The sequence below is a fragment of the Chiloscyllium plagiosum genome, chromosome 27 (genome assembly GCF_004010195.1).
Source record: "Chiloscyllium plagiosum isolate BGI_BamShark_2017 chromosome 27, ASM401019v2, whole genome shotgun sequence".
Taxonomy (NCBI): domain Eukaryota; kingdom Metazoa; phylum Chordata; class Chondrichthyes; order Orectolobiformes; family Hemiscylliidae; genus Chiloscyllium; species Chiloscyllium plagiosum.
Genome location: NC_057736.1, coordinates 26,723,541 through 26,747,128, shown reverse-complemented (window position 1 = coordinate 26,747,128; position 23,588 = coordinate 26,723,541). Strand labels below are relative to the sequence as shown.

Below are 23,588 nucleotides of genomic sequence, written 5' to 3'. Positions count from 1 at the left end.
CTGAATTTACCCCCTCTAATTCTAAGGTGGTGTCCACAGGTCCTAGTCTACTCGCCTAATGGAAACAATTTCCTAGCGTCCACCCTTTCCGAGCCATGTATTATCTTTTAAGTTTCTATTAGATCTCCCCTTAATCTTCTAAACTCCAATGAATACAATCCCAGGATCCTGAGCCATTCCTCTTATGTTAGACCTACCATTCCAGGGATCATCCGTGTGAATCTCTGCTGGACACGCTCCAGTGCCAGTATGTCCTTCCTGAGGTGTGGGGACCAAAACTGGACACAGTACTCCAAATGGGGCCTAACCAGAGCTTTATAAAGTCTCAGTAGCACAATGGTGCTTTTATATTCCAACCCTCTAGAGACAAATGACAACATTGTATTTGCTTTCTTAATCACGGACTCAACCTGCATGTTTACCTTTAGAGAATCCTCGACTAGCACTCCCAGATCCCTTTGTACTTTGGCTTTATGAACTTTCTCACGGTTTAGAAAGTAGTCCATGCTTGTATTTGTTTTTCCAAAGTGCAAGACCTCGCATTTGCTCACATTGAATTCCATCAGCCATTTCCTGGACCACTCTCCCAAACTGTCTAGATCCTTCTGCAGCCTCCCCACTTCCCCAGTACTACCTGCCTGTCCACCTAACTTCATATCATCGGCAAACTTCGCTAGAATGCCCCCAGTCCCTTCATCCAGATCATTAATATATAACGTGAACAGCTGCAGCCCCAACACTGAACACTGCGGGACACCGCTGGTCACCGTCTGCCATTCCGAAAAAGAACCTTCTATCCCAACTCTCTGCCTTCTGTCAGACAGCCAATCCTCAATCCATATCAGTAGCTCACCTTGAACACCATGGGCCCTCGCCTTGCTCAGCAGCCTCCCGTGTGGCACCTTATCAAAGGCCTTTTGTAAGTCTAGATAAACCACATCCACTGGGTTTCCCTGGCCTAACCTACTTGTCACCTCTTCAAAGAATTCCAACAGGTTTGTCAGGCATGACCTCCCCTTACTAAATCCATGTTGACTTGTTCTAATCTGACCCTGCTCTTCCAAGAATCTAGAAACCTCATCCTTAAATGATGGATTCTAGAATTTTACCAATAACCGAGGTTAGGCTAATTGGATCTTTTGTTGTGATCCTTTCTTGAACAAGGGGGTTACAACAGCGATCTTCCAATTCCCTGACTCCAGTGACTTTTGAAAGATCTCAACCAACGCCACTGCTATTTCCTCAGCCGCCTCCCTCAGAACTCTAGGATGTAGCCCATCAAGGCCAGGAGATTTATCAATTTTAAGACCTTTTAGCTTTTCTCGCACTCTCTTTTGTAATGGCAACCATACTCAACTCAGCCCCCTGACTCCTTTTAATTGTTGGGATATTACTCATGTCTTCTACTGTGAAGACTGACGCAAAGTACTTAAGTTCACCAGCTATTTCCTTATCTCCCATCAAACGGATGCTGGAAGCCTAGTGAAGTGGCCCAATGTCTACTTTTGCCTGTCGTTTGTTTCCTATGTATTGAAAGAAACATTTATTATTATTTCTAATATTACTGGCTAGCCCACCTTCATATTTGATCCTCTCCTTCCTTATTTCTCTCTTTGTTATCCTCTTTGTTTTTGCAGCCTTCCCAATCTTCTGATTTCCCAATGCTTTTGGCCACTTTATAGGAACTCTCTTTTTCTTTAATACATTTCCTGACTTCCTTTGTCAGCCATGGCTGTCTAATCCCTCCCCGGATAATCTCTTTTCTTGGGGGATGAACCTCTATACAGTGTCCTCAATTATACCCACAAACTCCTGCCATTTTTGTTCTACTGTCTTCCCCGCTAGGCTCTGCTTCCAGTCTATTTTCATCAGTTCCTCTCTCATGCCCTCAATTACCCGCATATTGAAGTCTCCCATGATCACCGTGACCTTGCCTTTCTGACATGCCTTCTCTATTTTCCGGTACTTATTGCGCCCCTAGTCCTGACCACTGTACATAACTCCAATATGGGTGATTATGGGTGACTTCAATAGTCATGTTGGATTAGGTTAATCAGATTGGAAGAGGTAACCATGACAAATTCAGACTGCATGAGGGATAGATAGCCTGCTCTCTGCTTGACTTAATGCCTATCTTGGATTTGTTAATGGGTAATGAGAAAGTTTTCATAAGTGACCAAGTAAAATATCAGCCAAGGATCATAAACTGAATATTAAATTCACTGTATTAAGAATGAAAAATGTGGGTCAGAAAAAGTTTAAATAAGGGGAATTGCAATGAAATGAGGATACAGCTAGCTGAAGTGAACTGGGTAGATAGATTAGCAGGAATGACAGTAAGCAAGCAGTGGCAGACATTTAGAGTGGTAATTCATGATTCTCAGCAAAAAAATACAGACCAGTGAGGAAAGGTTCTAAGAGGGATAAACTAACTAGGGATAACCAAAGGAGAGATTAAGTTTTTATATGCTTTTTCTTTCAAAAAGGAGGTCAAAGGCAGTGATAGCCCTGAAGACAGAGACAACTTCAAAATCCAAAAAAGACAAAAAAGACTGAATATAAACTACAAGGCAAAACTCGTGAGGAACATAAAAAATTACAATAAGCATTTCTTTGAATATATAAGTTAGGTAGAGGGGGGTCAAAGTGAACATAGGCCCCCTACTGATTGAATCTGGGAACAGGAACTTGCACAATTGGTAAACATATTTTGCATCAGCTCTTAGACTGCAAGATACTTCTACCATTCCATTAATACTGAAGAATACAAGGGAAGGATCGAGAATTGTATTGCACAAACTAAGGGGCTAAAGGCAAATAGCATCCCTGGCCCTGACGGCTTGTCTCCTCAAATCCTGAAAAGGTAGCTACAGAGATAGTAGATACATTGGTTGTAATTTTATAAAAATCATTGGATTCTGGAGACATACTTGAGAATTGAAAAACTGCAAATATGACAACCCTATTCAAAATGGGAGGGAGACAAAGTGGGTAACTACGAACCAGTTAGCCTAACATACTGTTGGAAAAGTATTGCAATCGATATTGGAAAATAATCAAATCAGAGTCAGCATGGCTTCATGAAAGGAAAGTCCTGTCTGAAGAGTTGAGGAAGTCTCAACCAGACTGGATACAGGGGAACCAGTAGATGTCCTGTTTTTGGACTTCCAGATGGCATTTGAAAAGGTACCTCACAAAAGTCATTAAGTCATAAGAGCCCATGGTGTTGGAGGTTGGCATGGATAGAGAACTAACTCAGGCACAGGTAATGAGTGGCGTTAAGGGGTTTTTTTCAGGTTGGTTACAGTGGAATTCAACAGGGAGATGAGCTGGGACTGCAACTGTATTAGACTCAGAGGAAGAAGTGAACGTACCACAACTAAGTTTGTGGAGGACAAAAAGGTGGAAAGGCAGGCTGAGAGGGGAACACAGTTTCCGGAGATATAGTTAGAAGTCCTCGCGTATATTTAAGGTCAAGAATTGATCAATTCTTGATCAGTAGGGGAATCAAAGGTTACTGGGGAAATAAAAAAACAAAACAAAAAAAAAAAAAGGGACAGGAAAGTGGACTCTGTTGATCAGCCATGATGCTATTGCAGAGTGGAGCAGGCTCAAGGGGCCAAACAGCCTGCTCTTGTTCTTAATTATGGTTTTGTGGATGCAATTTAGAAAGAGGCATTCAACATCCATGGCCCCTCCCTTCACACTGAAATCAGAATGCTGGAATGTAGAGTAATCAGTTACAAATCTAAACAGTGGATAGTGCCTTGCTGATGGAAATAAAACCTTTGAAGATCCCCACAAATTGAATCATAAGATGTTCAAAATGGTGGACAACAGAAATCCAAACCACTAAACTTTGTGCTCTAGCATTACATAGTACCGTTTGTATTGTTAGTAATGGTAAAGTGAAAGATTTGCAACAATGTAATATTTTGTGGCAAAATGCTAAATCAATATAATGGACACAGTTTTACACTATTTTGTGGGATATTTGACGTAATGTGCTGATTGGCAAACAAAACTGCAAGATATATAACTAAACAAAATGTGACACATACTTTAATGTGAGAATTTACCTGTACCCCAACAAATATCATCTGCATCTGTTGCACCTGATATGGTCTCCCCTATCTCGGAGACAGGACGCCTACTTGTGGATCATTTCAGAGAACATCTCTGGGACACCCGCACCGACCACAAACCCCACCACCCCATGGCTGAACACTTCAACTCCCCCTCCCACTCAGTCAAGGACATGCAGGTCCGAGGCCACCTCCATCGCCAAACCCTTTCCACCCGATGCTAGAGGAAGAAAGCCTCATTCTGCCTTGGGATGCCACAAACACATGGGATCAGTGTAGATTTTTACAGTTTCCTTATTTCCCTCCACATTATCCCAGTTCCAAGCCACCAACTCTGCACCACCCTCCTGACCTGTCCATCACCTTTCCTATCAATCCACTCCACTCTTCTCTCCGACCGATCACCTTCTCCCTCACCTTCATCTACCTATCACTTTCTCAGTTACTTTGCCCAACCCTTCGATCCATAAGCCTCGTTCCTGATGAGGGGCTTATGCCCGAAACGTCGATTCTCCTGCTCCTCGGATGCTGCCTGACCTGCTGTGCTTTTCCAGCAGCACACAATACTTTAAATGGGAACAGCCTTTAATTATTAGCTTTTATGTTAGCACAAGACAGTTACAGCTTCCCAATGCTTTGGGAAGTGGAAAAAATTTTGTAAAACATCAGCTTACTGCAAATCATAATTCAAAATGCTAGCACTGTACTGGATATACTCCAAATGGATATGGCACAGTGGTTGGCACTGAGGCCACACTGCATCAGGGAGAAGTTTGTGTGCATGCTCGCCCAATGTCTGTGTGGGTTACCTCTCGAAGCTCTTGTTTACTGCGACAGTTGAAAGACGGACAGGTTAGGTGTATTGGCCTTGTTAAATTTACCATGGGGCCCAGGGATGCATAGGTTGAGTGCACTAACTAACGATGGCAGATACAATATTGCAGGGATAGGTAGGGGGTGAATTTCGGTTTGCTGAGGTCACTGGAGACTTGATGTGTTGAACAGTCTCCTTCCACACTATATTCTGATTCTATGGTTCTAGATATAAATTTAATCAAAACTCTTGATAACCCCCTTAAAGTTTATTGGGGGATAGCTCCATTTGAAAAAAAATTGAGAGAAAATACTTGGCCTTTTCCTTGATACAGTATACTACTGGTTGATGCTACACTAACATCCTTTTACCTGTGATCAGGTCCTTTGCAGCAGAAAGATCGCAAGTACAGCAATATCGGTTTAACTTAATTAGAATAGTCATACAGCCAACAGATGAGCATTAAACACAAGTTCTAGTCGCAAGAACTTGCTCTCCTTTCCAAAACTTGTGAATGCATGAAATTTAGACTGTAACTGCACCAATTATAATACCGGATATTGTACTGTCCTATTTACTGCTAAAAGACAATTTTTCTGATAGCCACACATTACAAAATAGATTAGATTAGATTACTTTACAGTGTGGAAACAGGCCCTTCGGCCCAACAAATCCACACCGACCCGCAAACCACCCATTCACCCCTTACCGAACGCTACGGACAATTTAGCATGGCCAATTCACCTGACCTGCACATCTTTGGACTGTGGGAGGAAACCGGAGCACCCGGAGGAAACCCACGCAGACACGGGGAGAATGTGCAAACTCCACACAGTCAGTTGCCTGAGGCAGGAATTGAACCCGGGTCTCTGGCGCTGTGAGGCAGCAGTGCTAACCACTGTGCCACCGTGCCGCCCAAATACTATAAGGTGCCGCCCAAATACTATAAGGTGACCCAATATTTTCAGATGTATTTCAGCAATCCTGTTAATCAAAGACAGATGAAAACTTGCTGGCAAAGGAAGACTTCAGATAAGCTATTTTACAGATGATTGGGAGTGCAGCTTATAATTAGCAGCTATTTTTAATATGGTGTTACACCTTAATTAGTCTCTTGTGAGATCCTTGGAGAGGATAAACAACCAAACATTACAGAATTACAGCTCATTTATTAGGACTGGCACAGCTTAATGAATGAGAACATTTCAAATTACAGAATCCCAGGCAAAGTTCCTACTGATGTACTTAATTCAGTTGACTCCCTGCTTCCACACTAATGATGTAATTAACAAAAAATTAACGTATAGTAATTTTCAACTTTAAATGCTAAAACCTCAATGTGTAATAAGCTCATGATTTCCATCAATGAGGTACTACAAGAACAATGATCAAAACTGGCCAAATTCAATTTTACTTACAACTTGGCAGCAGGAATCAAATAGAAAATCCAGATTTGAGCACAGGGAATGATCAGCCACGTTGTCACTTAAGCCTGTCCTGCCTTCAATATCAGGGCAGAACTTTTAACTTTACTTCTGCTTGATATGCATACTTCTTGATTCTTGTACTTTTGAAAGTACAGTGTCACCTTCAAATGACTAAGCATCCAAAGCTCTCAGAATTCCTAAAGTCTATTTTTAATCCACTTTACTATTCAGATATCACTGGCTCTTAGTTACAAGCATTTATGTTTGAAAAAGTAAAGGCAATGTATTGAGTCAGTTCTTCTATAATGGGATGGTTGCGTTCTTGTGGAACCCAATGTTATAGAAAAATTGCACTTTAGAAACAGTGCTCAGTGTTGGTGCTCTAATCACATTACAGCCAATATCTTTTAAACGCTTGTACTGTAGAAAGTGTCCCCAATTCGTCAATCACATTACAGCGAATTCATGTTGACGAAACATGTCATAACAGAATGACCTGCACTATTAAGACCATTTCTAGGTGATGCAAAGAGCAGAAAGAAAGCTGCCAACACAATCTTTAGAACTTGGCTCATGGAAAGTGGATGCTGCTGGTTTGGCCAGTATTTATTACCCACCTCTAATTAGCCAGAGGGCAGTTAAAAGTCAGCTACATTGCTGTTGGTCTGGAGTCATATGTAGGCCAAACCAGATTAACATGACAGTTTTGCTTCCTTAAAAAATGAAACAAGTAAACCAGGTGGGTTTTTGCAAGTGGTTATATGCTCATCACTAGGCTGAAGTCACATTCCAGATTTCCATTGAATTCAAAATTTCACATCTGTCATAGTGGGATTTGAACACACCCTACAGCATAAGCCCTGGGTTCTGGACTACTGATCTTGTGATACTACCACTAAGCCACCGCTTCCCCAGTCACAGACAGGTGGCATTCTATGTCATGTGTATGCTTGCACACTGGCCATATAGCTAAAATTGCTGGAAAAAAAAAGATACACAAACTGTAAACGCAGAAGTTGTGCATTCAGCTTCAGAGATTTTGGAAACACTTTAAACAAGTTCAGTAAAAGCAGCAAATGCAATTTAAATTTACTTTTAGATTTCATTCTTTTGCACACCCCTCTCCTTTTATAATTACAAGCACAATCTGGTCAAGGCTATTACCAAACACCCATAATGATGGTGTTATAATTTGCTAAATGTTTCATAAAAAGGAGAGAAAAAGACTCACCCTAAAAGAGCATGGCATTATGGACAAGCTAAACAAGGGGTAATAACTTGGCAGATGGGAATATAAAATGGGAAATGTGTGGTTATGCTTTTTGCCAGGAATAGAGGAGCCAGATATTATATAAAATAATGGGCAGCATGGTGGCTCAGTAGTTAGCACTGGTGCCTCACAGCATCAGGGATCTAGGTTCAATTCCAGTCTCAGGTGACTGAGGAGTTTGCACATTCTCCCCATGTCTGTATGGGTTTCCTCCAGGTGCTCCGGTTTCTTTGCACAATCCAAAAGATCTGCAGATTAGGCGCATTGGCCATGTTAAATTGCCCATAGTGTTCAGGGATGTATAGGTTAGGTGCAAATGTAGAGTAATAGGGTAGAGGTATTGGTCTGGGTGAGTTACTTACTGGAGGGTCAGTGTAGAATTGTTGAGCCGAATTACACGTTTCCACACTGTAGGGATTCTATGAAAATGGAAAAAAAAAGACTGCGGAAAGCCACAGATTAGCAGAACTTGAGAGTTCTTATCTATGAATCGCAAAAAAGCTAGCATTCATGTTGTGGGTAATAGGGGAGACATATGGAATGTTACATTTCAAAGGGAATGGAATATAAAACTAGGAAGGTTTTGCTCAAACTATGTAGGGCACTAGTCAGACCTCAGCTGAAATACTGAATTTTGGGCCTCTGCTTTCAATGCAAGTAATCTGGAGAATGGTCACTAGGCTGATACCAGGTATAGAACAAGTATCTTATGGGGAGGGGTAGAATAGACTTGGGCTGTACTTATTGGAATAAAGAAAGAGGCATAACCTTATGGAAACAGATTCTTAGGGGACTTGATAGGGTAGATGCAGAAAGTTTGTTTGCCCTTGTGGATGAGACTATGACCAAGGTGTCACGACTCAGAGGAGGAGGGATTTCTTCTCAGATGGTAGCAAATTTGTGGAATTCTTAACTCAGCATCAAATGCTCTGTGGTAATTAAGTATATTCAAAGCAGAAGTGAGCAGACTTTTTAAATCAGTAAGGGAATGAAGAGTAATGGGACAGAAATAAGAGGGGAAGTTGAGGTTTATTGACCAGCTATGATTTCACTGAATTGCACAGCAGGGTTCACGGGCTGAATGACTAACTTCTGTTCCTACATTTTATGACCTCTTGAAATACTTAAGACAATTAAGTATTTTTTTGGTGTCAAGAGCCACAAGGTCAATTTGTGCACAACTCTTTACTGGTAGGATTGAGACAAATGACCAGATTTAGCTGTTTTAATTTATATTTGTTGAGCAACAAAACATAGGCAAGGACTCCTCTGTTGTTTGAAATATTTCAAAAGGATCTTTTATCCACCCAACAGGTTGAAGGTCTCATCTGAAAGATAGCGCCTTTAGAAGTGCAACACTCCCTCAGGCCAGGACCGGAGCACCACCCTAGATTTTGAACTCAAATCTAAGTAGTGGTTTTGATCCACAGCCCCCTTAAACTCAGCGTGGACACCAAATCACATTATTCCTAACAGAAGTCTCAGCATTATTTAATGTGAATCAAACCACTAATTTAAAAATCAAAAAGAATGGATACTGTATTGCATGTTCTCCAAGGATGCACATGGCAACAAATAGCATTCAAAACTAACCAGAAATTTAGACAAAAAGGATGTGATGGAAATAGCTAGTTAGAAATTGTGCGAAATATTTTGTAAGTTAAGTGTGAAACAATGAATAAAATAAGTTATTGGATACAGAAGAGTTAACAGTTGATAAATTTACAAATTTGAAAAAGATTTTCATTGCAGATATAACATCCAAAAGTATCACCTACCACTGGAGGCTGCTGGCTTTGGGAGGCAGTTACCAGGAATGCTCTCTCCATCTTCACAGCTTGATTGACCAAGTCAGCCTAAACAAACAACAAGGAAAAAAAAACCATTGGAATATACCATAAAAAGTGGTGAGCCCCCACTTGATTAAATGTTTGGTTTTATTTTAGTTTGTAATTTTCTGTTAAATTTTATTTTGCTTTAATGTGATTGGAAGCAAGCAAAAAAACATTTAGAATTAATTTTGTATTTTGGCATTGAACCCAGTTTTTCTAGACAAAAACACCAATTTGATATTAAAAAAATAACTCGATTGATTAAATCAACCCAACATTAGATACTCATTCAAAATTAAAGACTTGTATAAATTGTACTTTCATGCAGTTATTTGAAAGACTGAGCATTTGTAACAATTTTGTGGACAGGACCATTCACAATGCCTAGCAAAGAAAACTCTCAAATACCCATACTCAGCACCCTAATAGCCAGAATGTTGTCCAGGCATATTTAAAAACTTCCATCATTCTGGATTTAACAGCTTTACCTTCCATTTCTGATACTCCAGCTATCATTAGCAAAATTGAAGTATTTTAACAACATACCATGCTGTTCATTGACATCATTTTCATGTGTGTTTTAAAAATTTCTCAGGAGCTGGCTTGGATACAAACTCAAAACATTTTTTAATTACTGAGCAATGCTAAGAATTTTTCATTAGCACAAACCATTCAGGAGTTCACATTCTCATGCCTTTAAAAATTATTTCACTTAGAAGAAAGTGGGAAACAAGAAGTGTCCATCATCAAAATCAACTAGTTGAAGATGTATTAAGATTTCTTTGCTGAAACTAAAGTCTAGAATTAATCAGAGATACAAGGTCAAAATAACTTCATGGATGACAAATCAATATTGCATCCACGTGCTTTGGCAAGTTTAAAAAGAATACATTTTAATGTTGGTAACCTTCTTTTAGGAACCACATTTCGTTGGTAGAGTTCTGGTAAAGGACCAGACTTCAGTCAATGACCAGATGGCCAAGTTGACTACAAGATAAACAAGAGTTTTTCTCAAATTAGAGGCGAGTAGACTTTAGGCATGGCTCTGGTCTCAGCAAGTGGTTTGAAGTAGCTACAGCTCAATGAGTCATTTAAAGACAAATATTAAAGTTAAGTCAGTCAGGCAGTTCAGCCAGATAGAATACTTTTCCTGAGAGATATGGGACAGGTGACAGTATGCAGGAAGTGTCCCCAGCTGTAGCTACTGGAAAATCAGTTTCCCTGATTAGGAATAGTGATTGGAGTCACTGTGGAGTACCTTGGAGACTGCGATTTTCATTTTAGCACATCCAGGAAGGTGGTCATGTTGCAGATGAGTGGATGGGTGAAAAGCAAATGGTGACTATCGAAACATTGGCGATAAGACAATTTAAGGGGAACAGATAAGATGTTTCTACAATGCCAGAAACTTCAGACATTACACCTCAAGGGTATGCTGCCTCCCTGGTGCCAGGATCAAGGATGTCACTGAACAACTGTAGGACTTTCTGTCGGGAAGAGAGATCAGCCAGAGATCATGGTCCACATTCGTAAGAATGATCAGGTTCTGCAAACTGAATACAGGAAGCTAAGAAATATAGTGAAAAGAACCTTAAAAAAAAGAATTGCTCCAGTGCTAGTCGTCAGTTGAATGCATGATGAGAAAGATGGTGCCAAAGTAGTGGGTTTAGGCTTCGGAAGCATTGAAAATGATACTGGACATGATGGAACCTGCAAAAGCTGGGCAAGTTGCATTCTGGAGAGACAGGAACCAACATCTGCGCAGTCATTTGTCTAGGACTGACAAGGGGGAAATAGAAACTTGAGCAAGGAGGTGAGTGTGAGAAACAAAGATGTAAACAAAATATTGAAAAGAAAGCATAAACGGAAGATAGAGGAAACAAGACCTAGCAGCAACAGGGCCAACGTACAAAAAAAGTATAAAATCAAAGACAAATCAAAAAACAGTGCACTGGAGCATATGCAATAAGGTACACAATTTAAATCAAATAGCTGCAATGGAGTCTCATGTCTTTACAATTATGGAGACATGACTGCAGGGTTACCAAAGCTGGGAACCAACAGTATTCAATTTTTAGGAAGGAGTGAAAAAGTAAAAAGAACTGGGGTGGCATAGTTTGTGAAAGATAAAATCAGTGCAATAATGAGAAAGGATATCTGCACAAGAAATCCAGATGTGTAAATCACTCTGGACGAATCCAAGAAGCAACTGGAGGTAGAAAGCATTTGTGGGAGGTGCCTGTAATCCTCCTTACTGCTGGTAACGTAGGGGACAGCATTAAATGACAAACTGAAGATGCATACAAGGGTGCTTTTAATCATGGGTGATTTTAGTCTACATGTAGACAGGGCAAACCACATTAGCAATAATACTATAGTGAATGGAATGCAAGATTTTTATTATTAAAAAAGCAGCACATTGAGGAAACAACCTGGGAACTAGCTTGGACTTGATTTTATCTAAATGTTGATTTGAAAGGCCCTCAAAGGAAAATAACCATGGCTTGATAGTAAATGGGGTAGTCCAATTCAAATTGAGGGTCACAAATTTAAACAAAGGAAAACTACAAAACGTATGAGGGGCAAGCCGATTGAAATAGGCCTTTTTAATGAAGTTACAAAATCTAACAACAGATCAATGGCCAATTAAGAACAAAAGCATACATTGCAGTAGTTATAATGCACTTGTGTGAAAAAAAAAGTGGCCCAACTGTGGTTTATAAAACAATAGTATAGACCCAAAGAGTAAGGTAGATCCAAATAGAAAAAGTAGCGAGCCCAAGGATTGGAAGCAGTTTAGAATTCAGGAAAAGGAGGATTAAGACAGATTAAGAGGAGAAAAGCATGCAAGACAGTCAACTTGCATAGAATTTTTAAAAAGTGTACAAGGGTTTCTGCACATGAAAAAATATTAAAGATGACATATATAGGTCCCTTACAATTTGAAAGGTGAATGGATAGAAAAAAAGAGCACATCAATTAAATAACTACTTGTTATCTTCACAAGATAACCAACACAGAAATACGAGGGGAAACAGGTTTTAAGAAAGTCAAATGAGATAGCATCAGCGGATCTGGTACATTCACATTTTCAAACACCACATGCACCACAAACATCCACATGCACCCAGTCAATACCCTCAGGATCTTTTATATTTCAACCAAATTGTCTCTTGCTCCTTTCAAGTCCGGCAATCTCAAGCCTAGCTTGGCCAACCTTCTTCGCACGAGAGCATTCCAGCTATTAGTTTAGTCAAGCTTCTCTGAATATTAACAATGCCTTCCTATTGTTGCTTAAAATAAGGTCACCTAAAGTTTGAGAGAAGATTTGTAGCTCGGGTGCTCGTTGTTGTGGTTCTGTTCGCCGAGCTGGGAATTTGTGTTGCAGACGTTTCGTCCCCTGTCTAGGTGACATCCTCAGTGTTTCGGAGCCTCCTGTGAAGCGCTTCACAGGAGGATCCCAAGCACTGAGGAGGTCACCTAGACAGGGGACGAAACGTCTGCAACACAAATTCCCAGCTCGGCAAACAGAACCACAACAAGGTCACCTAAAGTATGGACAGTACTACAGATGCATCCTCACTTGTGTTCTAGATAACTGAAGCACAACCTCTCCATTTTGTCTTGAATTCCCCTCATGATAACATTGCATTAGCTTTCCAAATTACTTGCTGGACCTGAATACTAAACTTCTGCAATTCATGCACAAGGACTGCCAAATTCCTATACAGCAGAGCTCTGCAATATCACTATTTAATATGCTTTTACTCAACATACTGAAACAGAATTTCATATTTCTCCACATTATATACTTTTTGTCCCAACCATGCCCATTTGTCTAGCCCATATTTCACAACTTGCTTTCCTACCCATCTTTTGACACCAGCAAATTAGGCAAATATACCCAGTGCCCCTTCATCCAATCATGGATTTAAATTGTAAACAGACTAGGTCCTAACATGAATCCTTGAACACATTACATATTATACCTTGTCAAACTGGACAAGACCTACTCACTAGCCTGCTTCCTAGTAGCCTGCCAATCTTCAACCATGCCACAATGCTACCCCTATTTAATATTTAAATCATTTCTATTTGCATTCAGTTCACCCATCTTTATTCGAATCATACATGCATTTGGTTTCATCCCTTCTGGTCTTTATAAATTTTCGTTTCACTTCCTATATTCTCTCTTAGTAAACTGGAGGTTACCAAAACTTCTGCTGCACTTCTTTTAAGTCCCACTTACCTATCAATCGATGCTCAGTGACGTACATTGACTCTTGGGCTAGCAACACGATTTCAGAATTCTCACCCACACTTTCAAATTCTTTTACAGCCTCATCTCTATACCTCTAATATCCCACACCCTACAAAGTTGTGCCATCTGCACTGCAATAATTCTGAACTCAAGCATCACCAAATTTAATAGATCCACCATTGTTGGATGTGACTTTAGCTGCCTAAGCCTTAAACTGGAATACGCTTTCCACTTCACCTCACTTCCCTCCTTAAAACCTACTTCAATGACCAAACTTTTGATCTACTGATCTGATCCCTCTTATAGCTGAATGCTGTATTGTTGTATAATGTCAAAGGTCACCTGACAAAAGGAGCAACACACTGAAAGCTTGTGATTTCAAATAAACTTGCTGAACTCTAACCTGGTGTCATATGTCATCTGACTGTCCATCCCAGTCCAACACTACAACCTCCACGTTTTATAATGCTCACATGAACTAAGTGTCTTCAAAGTATGAACTGAAATACAAATATTTCATTCTATTAAAGTACTACATAGATGTTCAATTTGCTTTATCAAACAACCACTTGGTGACACTATAATTAGAAGTTCAGGAACTACAAGGAACACTTTCATCCAAATATTTCCTTTTCTGAACACACCACTGATGTGCAGTGCCATCACTGCTAAGTATCATTTCTTGATAAACTAAAAATAATGCTTCAGCTTTTACAGCTAAAGCCAATAGACTGATCAACTGTGGTAGAAATATAATCATCTTCACAGAAGCCATTACATATTTTAAATGCTTTTCTTCCTTAGTGACATGGGATGACTACAGTCAAGGAGGAACTTTACAAGCCAGACTATTTAACAAGTGGGATTCAACACATGAAAAAGCTTGATGCATTGCCCACCCCAACACAGCTATCATAGTTCAGTTAGTTTCTATCCTGCCTACTTTCCGGTGAGTTGGGAAGAAAACCAGATGTCATCACTAAGGTCTATCAACGTGTGCTTATTCCTTCCCCCCCCCAAAATACCCAGATCAGTTATCAGGAATTATCAAAATGACAGGGCTGCCTATAATTTGACAACTCCCTGAAAATAATTACTCACATGTTCTCCAACATCACCTCCAATCTCCTTGCTTAGTTTGTAATATTGTGCAATTGTTCCAACCAACATCTCATCAAATGCCTCTACAAAGGGAGCAACCACTGCATAAAAGAAAGAGACACCATACAGGTAGATTATCATGTGATTGTAATGCAAAATAAGAATCAATTCATACACACAAAATTGTTCAAGATCAAAAGAATGCATGTTACCCTATAAGGATACATAAAGGTGATATCAATGAGCTGATCATTGGCAAATTGAATTTCATCCAGCTAAGTGTGAGGTAATGCACTTGGGCAGGACAAACAAGGCAAAGGAATACCTGAAGGGTATGACCATGGGAAGCACCAGAATCAAAAGGACTCTGGTGTGCATGTTCACTGGCCCTTTAAGGTAGCAGGACAGGTAGTGTTTAAGAGGCATGTAGATTAATTGTTTTTGAATCTGTCATCCTGTCCCCACCCCCCCACCCCAGTCAAGGCAAAATGCTCAGAGACAGTGTAGTTTTACCTCCTCCATCTTTATTTCAGGCCCTGGAGGGAGAGAGAATGATTGCCCATGTGCAGATACATGAGTTCATGGTCTTCTCTGGAAGTACAGCTTCTCAATGAATTATTAGTCATTTTATATGGAGAAGCATTCAGATAAGACAACATACATATTGATTGTAACAGTCACCCAATCAGCGAGTGTCAATAGTAAAGATTAAGCCATCTGCCATTACACAATGAATAACTGACTTCACATAATGAATACTTTTCACCTTGTTAAACTGACCTTTCATACTGAATGCTACCTCATCTTGTTAAATGGCTCTACATAAAATGCTTTTCCACCTTGTTAACCCATCACCCTTGCCGCCAGCAGCGTATTGTTAACTGCAAGTTCTTATCTGAGTCATGCTCAGCTGAACGCCTTGTTTCACAAAACTCAGAACTCTTTCCCTACCTGCTTATACCCTATACATATTCTCAAATCAGCCAAGGTACAGAATTAAGAGCAAGGAGGTAATGCTGGAACTGTATATAAAAAGTTTGTTAGGCCAAAACTAGAGCAGTTCTGCAACACAAGACAAATGTGACTGCACTACAGATGCTGCAGAGTAGAAATTCCACAATGTTGCCTGCAGTGGAGTTTTAATAAAGGAGAGATTGGATAGACTGATTGTTTTCCTTGTAGCAGAGCAGACCAAGGGGGACATGATTGAGATGTATAAAATGAGGACGACAGATAGAGTGATAATGAGGCCTGCAGATACTGGAAAGTCAGAATCAGCAGGTCAGGCAGCATCTGAGCAGCAAGGAATCGAAGGCATAACCTTTCATCAGCATTGGTAACAACAGGGAAAATGGGAAGAATGCTTTCCCCCCCTTTGTGGAGGGATCAATGATCAAAGGCACAAATTTTAAAATGTTAAGGAAGTTTAGAAGGGACATTAGGAAAAGTACTTTCACCCAGATGGTGGTGGAAATCTGAAAGTAACTGCCTGTTAAGACAGTAGAGGCAAAAATCCTGAAAATATTTAGATGTATAATTTCAATGCCAAGGCAAACAAAGCTATGAGCTAAGTGCTGGAAAATGGGATCAGAATAGTTAGATGCTTGTTTTTGACCAGTGCACACTCAATGGGATAAAGAGCTTTTTTCTGTGCTATAGCCCTTTATGACTCTAAGCTTTCATAGACCATTCAAATTTTATGTCAGAACAGACAATTTTAAATAGTTTCAAGTCAAAATACTTGTTTGCCATTACCATCAGATCCACATTCTGCATTTCTACTGGATTCCAACGTCTCCAGTCGTAAAACAGCTTTCTCCAACCTTTGCACAAGGGCGTCCATGTTTGCCATTGTTCAACCTAAAAAAAAACACAAAATCAATAAACATGACCCAAACATCAAATTTAAAAAGACTACTTTAAGGAGGAGTGATTCATGCGTGGAATGAACTTCCTGAGGAAGTGGTGTATGTGGGTATAGTTTCAATATTTGAAAGACATTTGGAAAAGTACATGAATAAGAAATGTTTGACAGGATAGGAGCTAAGCATAGGCAGGTGGGAGGAGTTTAGTTTGTGATTATGGTCTGCATTGACTGGTTGGATTAAAGGGTCTGTTTCTGTGCTGTATGACTAACAGTACTGGCGTTGGATAAGCAATCTAAAACTGTAGTGGAGGAGTCAAAAGCGACGAGGTAGAGTGGGTGCCATCAACACAAACCTGAAAGAAACACTACCTTTGGATAACGTTACCAAAAGGAGGAGAGGAATGAACACTGGACAAAGTCAGAAAAAAAAGACACGTCTGACATTGTTCAAGGATAGCTCCACTGCACTGGGCAATGGGGATCACTGGAGAAGTGTGCTTGAATGTGTCAGATACAATGCAAATAATCAAATAATAAATAGCAACAGTGCTCAGTCACAGGTGGTCAACTATTGATTTTAGTCAGAACCATTACTATGTTACTGCAAGGGTGGACACCTGTTTGAACAGATCCATTTAGTGCAAATTGGGTAGGCAACACATTAAACTCTCAATTGTCAATGTCCACTTTAAAGAAGTGACTATAGTGTGCAACACCATAATACACAAAATGCTTTTCATTCAACTAGTTTGTGAAAGGTAGGCAGCTATCACAGATGGAAGCTTTCACAATGTTGGTCAATAAGAGAACAGTGTCAAGGTTTGATGCTCAACAGTTGTCAGAATTGGATCAAGAATAAGATGTCAGTCATTAACAAGTCATTAAAATGCCAGGAGTGAGGACCCCTTATAGTTCCAGATCAGTTTAAATTTCAAGTTTTGCGGATCTCTACATTCCTCAAACTGTGAAGTCTTGAGTGCTGTTAAGCCACATCTCATTACTCTCGGATCACTAATTCTTCAGAAAAGTATTGATCAAATGCTCAAATTTGATTTAAAATTTCACAAATGTCTCAAATTTTTACAAATTCCAAACCAAGAGACTTGGACACTTCCCATTATACCATTTGTTAGACTCCACACAAACCTAATTACATTTAAATTGTTATTTTGGTGGGTACCACCAATCCAACATTATACAAAGAAGGAAAAATTTAGAGTTTATACACAAGTTCAATAATTACTCAGGTTTTTTTAGATTAGATTAGATTACAGTGTGGAAACAGGCCCTTCGGCCCAACAAGTCCACACCGACCCGCCGAAGCGAAACAACCCACGCAGACACGGGGAGAACGTGCAAACTCCACACAGTCAGTCGCCTGAGTCGGGAATTGAACCCAGGTCTCTGGCGCTGCGAGGCAGCAGTGCTAACCACTGTGCCACCGTGCCGCCCACCGTTCCTTTAAGTTCCACCGCAAAATCAACTTCACATTCCTACATCTTTCTTAGTTGATGCGATAACAATTTCAAATCAAAATCTGATCACAAATTAGAACACTACTTATATGGTTCCAGAAATTGTAAAAAAAACTGCTCAAGTTCAAGAAATAGATCCAGACCCATCAGTTTGTACATAGAGATGATCCACCAGACACAGATCAGGACTTTTAACCCCAGGGTCCAGGAGAACATTTCCAACTAATCAGAAGCCAGATCTGTCACATGCAGGATCATCCAGCAAGGAAACAGCTAAATAGCTTGTGACCTTTCAAGGTATTTGATATGTTAACTTCCAAGCATACCTGCATAATTTCCAAATCGGAATTATATGAAGGATGGATATGATTGCACTGGAGAGTAGATTCAGATTAAGAGAGTGATATTTATCAGTGCAGATTTGATACGCTGAAGGACCTCTACTGTCCCCAATGATTCAATGAATATCCACGCCAAGTGTTTGCATGAAGAAAAATTCAAAGCAAAGCTCCATGTATCACAGCCCCCTGAAATATTCTGCATTACACTATCCCCTTGCTCGCCAAAAAAAAATTTAAAGCTGCCTTCATGCTTCAAGTAGCAGGGGATTCTTACATAGGCATCAGAACTGGATAGACTGATTTAATTCTCACCAACCCAAAAGAGACAAGGGCCATATGGCCAGAACTATTTCTTCACCAAATGAGTTGTTTTAAAAAAAAAACAAGGAATTTAATGGAGGTTTACTGAACTCTTTGGCTCCCCTAATACCTGGATAAACTTTAAGTCTACTTGGCAGGCAGAAAGGAAGTCACTAGTGACACTACTCATGGGAAAAGCACATGACCACCATACTGGTGGATTTTATTACTCAACTCAATTCAGAAATGGTCAATGTTGAGACACATGTTGGTCTACAGTTAGTACTGTCAAGAAACATATGGTATAGAAAGATGAACCATCTCTGTTGGATCAGATGACCCCAGAGCCAGAATTTTCAGGACTGCAACATATACGACCTTACACATGTAAACATTTGGAACTCATTTTATCAAACAACTGATGCTAGATAAATTTGTTATATTTCGAAAAATAAATATATTTATTTTCGATCAAGGCACAAAGGCTCACAGGAGGTTGCAGTTCAGCCATGGTCAGTTGGTGATCTATTTTGAACTTCACCTCAGTTATAACTTTAGTTCTTGACTTGATGAAAACACATGCCATTTTGAAAGAGGAGGGGCATGAATTCAAGAGCAACAAAACCATACCGTTAATGAAATGTTCACTTTCCAGTGAAAGTTTGCATTAATGATTTGTTTCTACAAACTGAAGAGTTGCTCTTCAAATGAACAGTTTAATTTTTCAGAGAAACTACGAAGTTTTGTGGACAGAGGCCATAAGATGGACGACAGAACAATTTGTAAAGGGTCAGATAACTACTAGTTTCTATGATCTCGTCAGGGAATATGCATACTAAACATGCTCATACAGGAGTTATTACAAAAGTGTGTTGCATTTGTTTCACAATTTAAACTCCGCATGAAGTGCTATCAAGTCAAATTAACTTTCATTTTGGTTCATATCTAAGCTTCTGCTTTGCTCACTCTAGGCTGTCTTCAGCACAAGTTACAGAAGAGTACTAACAAAGTGCTCATAGCCTCAAAAGAACTGAATTATACCAACTGATTATTGATTTTCTTCCAAAGGCCAAGGGCCATATTTTACTTTCCTATTGCAATGCTATTCTGTAAACTGTAAAATAAAGCAAACAGGCTGAAGTTTTATTAATCGGAGAAATTAGTAATGCCTGCAGTATAAAGTTCAGTATGATCCACGCAATTTTAATTCTGCTGGCTGACCTGTTAATAAGTAGATTGCATGATATCACTCTCCGCTGATCTCTTCTGTTGCAATCACAAAATACAATGGACAACTCAGAGCATAATGTTCTACAAAGAACAAATTCAAATTCATAATAAAGGCAATAAATCTGCTGTAATTTGGTGATAAACAGAATGTTGGCCTTGCCATTAATGTCTGCACTCCTTTTTGAAAAATAAAGACACCAATTCTAGTTACCACTTTAAAATAGGTAATATAATGTATGGAAAGTGATATGATCATGCCTCTGTCTCCAATATAATTACATATATGGTTCTTATCAGAATCAAAGTCTGTAACTGTATCATCCTTACATCTGCTTAAAGTATTTCATTGAGGAAATAAAAGACTTGTAAAGGCTTAAAAAGTGGGTTACATGAACCAATTTCAGCTAAACATTCATCTTAAAAAGTAGTATTTGAACTGCTTTCAGAGCTTCTGTACCATGGTATTTTCCATTTACCATATGTCTAATTATAACAGTATAATTGACAACACATCCAATTTAAACTTTTTGGCTTCTGCTAGGAAAAGTTAAACTGCCTGCTCGTTTGAACAGCAATTTTACCACAATTTGTAGTATTGAATTATCAATACTATATGTGTAGCAAGTTTTATCTTGAAAGTAAATGTTTCTTAAAAAGATACAGTTTTGTTGTTCTTGATTTCATGCCTCTCCTCTTTCATCATGGCACATGCTTTCAACAAGTCAAGATAAGTTATAATTGAGGCAACGTTCAAAGTAGACCACCAACGAAACAAAATCTACCACAAGGCTAAACATACTGGAGACTGCTTAAATAGTTAACCAACAGTATGGGTAGGACCACTAGACAAGCCATTCAACAGCACATATTTGGATGAAGTAAATGTTTTGCTTTTTTGAAAAAGTCAAAGAATGCCCCAAAGAGTAAGCTTTCAGCATTAAAATACTTATCAATACACAAAGTATTGTCAAAACTAATGAAACCAAAATAAAAGATCTTTAATACATGCAAATTACTCAAAAGGCTAATTAACCCTACAACCCACCCTCCCATCCTGGCACCTTCTCCTGCCACTGCAAAACCTGCACCCACACCTCCATCCAAGGCCCAAAAGGAGCCTTCCACATCCAAAGTTTTACCTGCACATCCACTAATATCATTTATTGTATCTGTTGCTCCCGATGCGGTCTCCTCTACATTGGGGAGACTGGATGCCTCCTAGCAGAGCGCTTTAGGGAACATCTCCGAGACACCCGCTCCAATCAACCACACCGCCCCGTGGCCCAACATTTCGACTCCCCCTCTGCCAAGAACATGGAGGTCCTGGACCACCTCCACCGCCACTCCCTCACCACCAGACGCCTGGAGGAAGAACGCCTCATCTTCCGCCTCGGAACACTTCAACCCCAGGCATCAATGTGGACTTCAATCCACACTTCAGGCTCTCTGCCTTTATTCCTGAAGGGCTTTTGCCTGAAACGTTGATTTTACTGCTCCTCGGATGCTGCCTGAACTGCTATGCTCTTCCAGCACCACTAATCCAGAATCTGGTTTCCAGCATCTGCAGTCATTGTTTTTACCTAATTAACTATAATTTCCACTCAAGTAGTTTGCATGAAATGTACAACCCACAATTCATTTTTGATTCTACAAGTTCTCACATTTGCCATTAAAACATTCCTCCTAAATGTTACATGCCAGCTGCAGCAAGTTAGGACAAGCAAAGTATAACCAACTCTTTCATAAAGGTAGAATTTTCAATCTTTGTTACTTTGCTGCAGCAGCCTAAACATTCATGCTATAATTTACACTGCATCCTGTGTGTAGGTTTTAAACAAAAAACTCTTTAGGAGAGATTCAAAACTTAAGTCATTGATTCACAGTAATACCCCCCTCAAGATATAGTACATTCCAACTGAATGCAGACATTCAGGAAAAGAAAACCACAACTGAAAAATAACCACAGGATGACACTAAATCCATTTCTAAAAAAAATTCAAGTTTTCTCATACTTTAAATTTTTTTCAGGAACTTTTGAGTTTTAATGATCTTATACATTTACTTAATTGCAAGGTCACCGTTAAATTTCAATCTATTCTGTCCAGGACACAGCTCGTAGAGTTAACACCTCCTTTACACCATCACCAGATGCATCTTAAAATGTATTTGGAAAAATCCACACAAATCACTGAACAAATAGTTAAGCCTAGTCTCACAGTCTTCAACTTCCAAACATGATCAAAACATTGCTAAATCAGCAGAAGACTACCGTTGTCCAAAAAGAAAGGCTAGGACTAAAACAAAAATAACCGCTCCTTGTGACTCACCCAGCCACAAGTCAAGAAGTCAAGTAAGCAACAACTCCTTCCAGCAACGATTTAAATCCCGAGTGTATAAATTATTTACATACCCCCATTTCACACACACCTTCCTGTCGTCATGGAAACCCCGGCCCTACCCCACAAAGCCCTCCCTAGTCATGTACCTGAAAACGTAAAAAAAAACTCAGAACACGACCACAATAAAGCGTACAGAACCGAAAAGAGAACAACAGCGACTGGTACATACCCACTCGCGTTAAAGAAACTAAATCTTACAACAAAAAATGCATTCGAACAAGCAGTGCAGTACCCGAATGCTCCCCACCCCAGTCACTCACCTGAGATCGAACCGCTCTCGCTACTCCAAACCCGTCGCCGGAAATACCGCCAATATCCCACAACACCCAGCGCCACCCCGGACCCAATTTCCGCTATCGCCTAATAAGGGAAAAAAAAGGCCTTTCGGCCGGAGCGAGTAGAAGATCAGAGCTCAGTTATCGGAAATAAGAGGAAAGATCATCTGAGGAAGTAAGAGGAAGGGGCTGTATTGACTTTATAAACACATACACCATTCTTCATTCATTGTCGAGGTCTTTTTTGTTTCATGACAATTTTGACAGTGTTGAAAGTTGTCTGGTTAACATCTACGTTTACGTGATTACAGGTTTCTTCTAATCTTAACTCTCATCTATTTCTGTTTAAATATTCCTCCGCCCTGAAAGAGCAAAATACAACAGCAGATTTTTTTAAAGGATGGCCACCTTGTTTATTTTTGCAATTTCTTGATTACTCACGATTTATGTTTTACTGAAATGCAATATTTCCACATGAAACAAAAGTATGGGTAAAACATTCGTGTCAATTACCTAATTTGTTTTTCTAAGATAGAAGGAAAGATGTAAAAGGTACCTAAGGGGCAACTTTTTCCACGCAGAGGGTGGTGCGTGTATGGAAGAGCTGCCAGAGGGAGTGGTGGTGGTGGTTGGTACAATTACAGCATTTAAAACGCATCTGGATGGGTATATGAATAGGAAGAATTTAGAGGAATATGGGTCAAGTGCTGGCAAATGGGACTAGATTAGATTAGAATACCTGGTCAGTGTAGACGAGTTGGACCAAAGGGTCTGTTTCCGTGCTGTACATAGAGTCTCTATGATTCTAAGTAAGAACTTACTAAAGTATATTCTGGATGACTAAAATCTACAGCTTTCTCACCAGGTGTTTAGTATGCCATCAGACATACTGACTGTTTAGAAACCTAATG

General features: G+C 39.7%; 1 protein-coding gene across 1 annotated transcript in view; it reads right to left on the bottom strand.

Annotated features, from left to right (window-relative positions):
- cap1 (CAP, adenylate cyclase-associated protein 1 (yeast)) overlaps positions 1-22,761 on the bottom strand; it is a 45,665-nt gene extending 22,904 nt beyond the window's left edge. Inside the window, exons 1-4 of the mRNA XM_043717735.1 lie at positions 22,663-22,761; positions 16,546-16,650; positions 14,791-14,891; positions 9,375-9,452 (exon numbers count right to left, since the gene is read on the bottom strand). Of these exons, the coding sequence (XP_043573670.1) occupies positions 9,375-9,452; positions 14,791-14,891; positions 16,546-16,642 (276 nt within the window). The 5' untranslated portion in view covers positions 16,643-16,650; positions 22,663-22,761. The remainder of the gene's footprint in view (positions 1-9,374; positions 9,453-14,790; positions 14,892-16,545; positions 16,651-22,662) is intronic.
- Between the last annotated feature and the right edge of the window lie 827 nt (positions 22,762-23,588).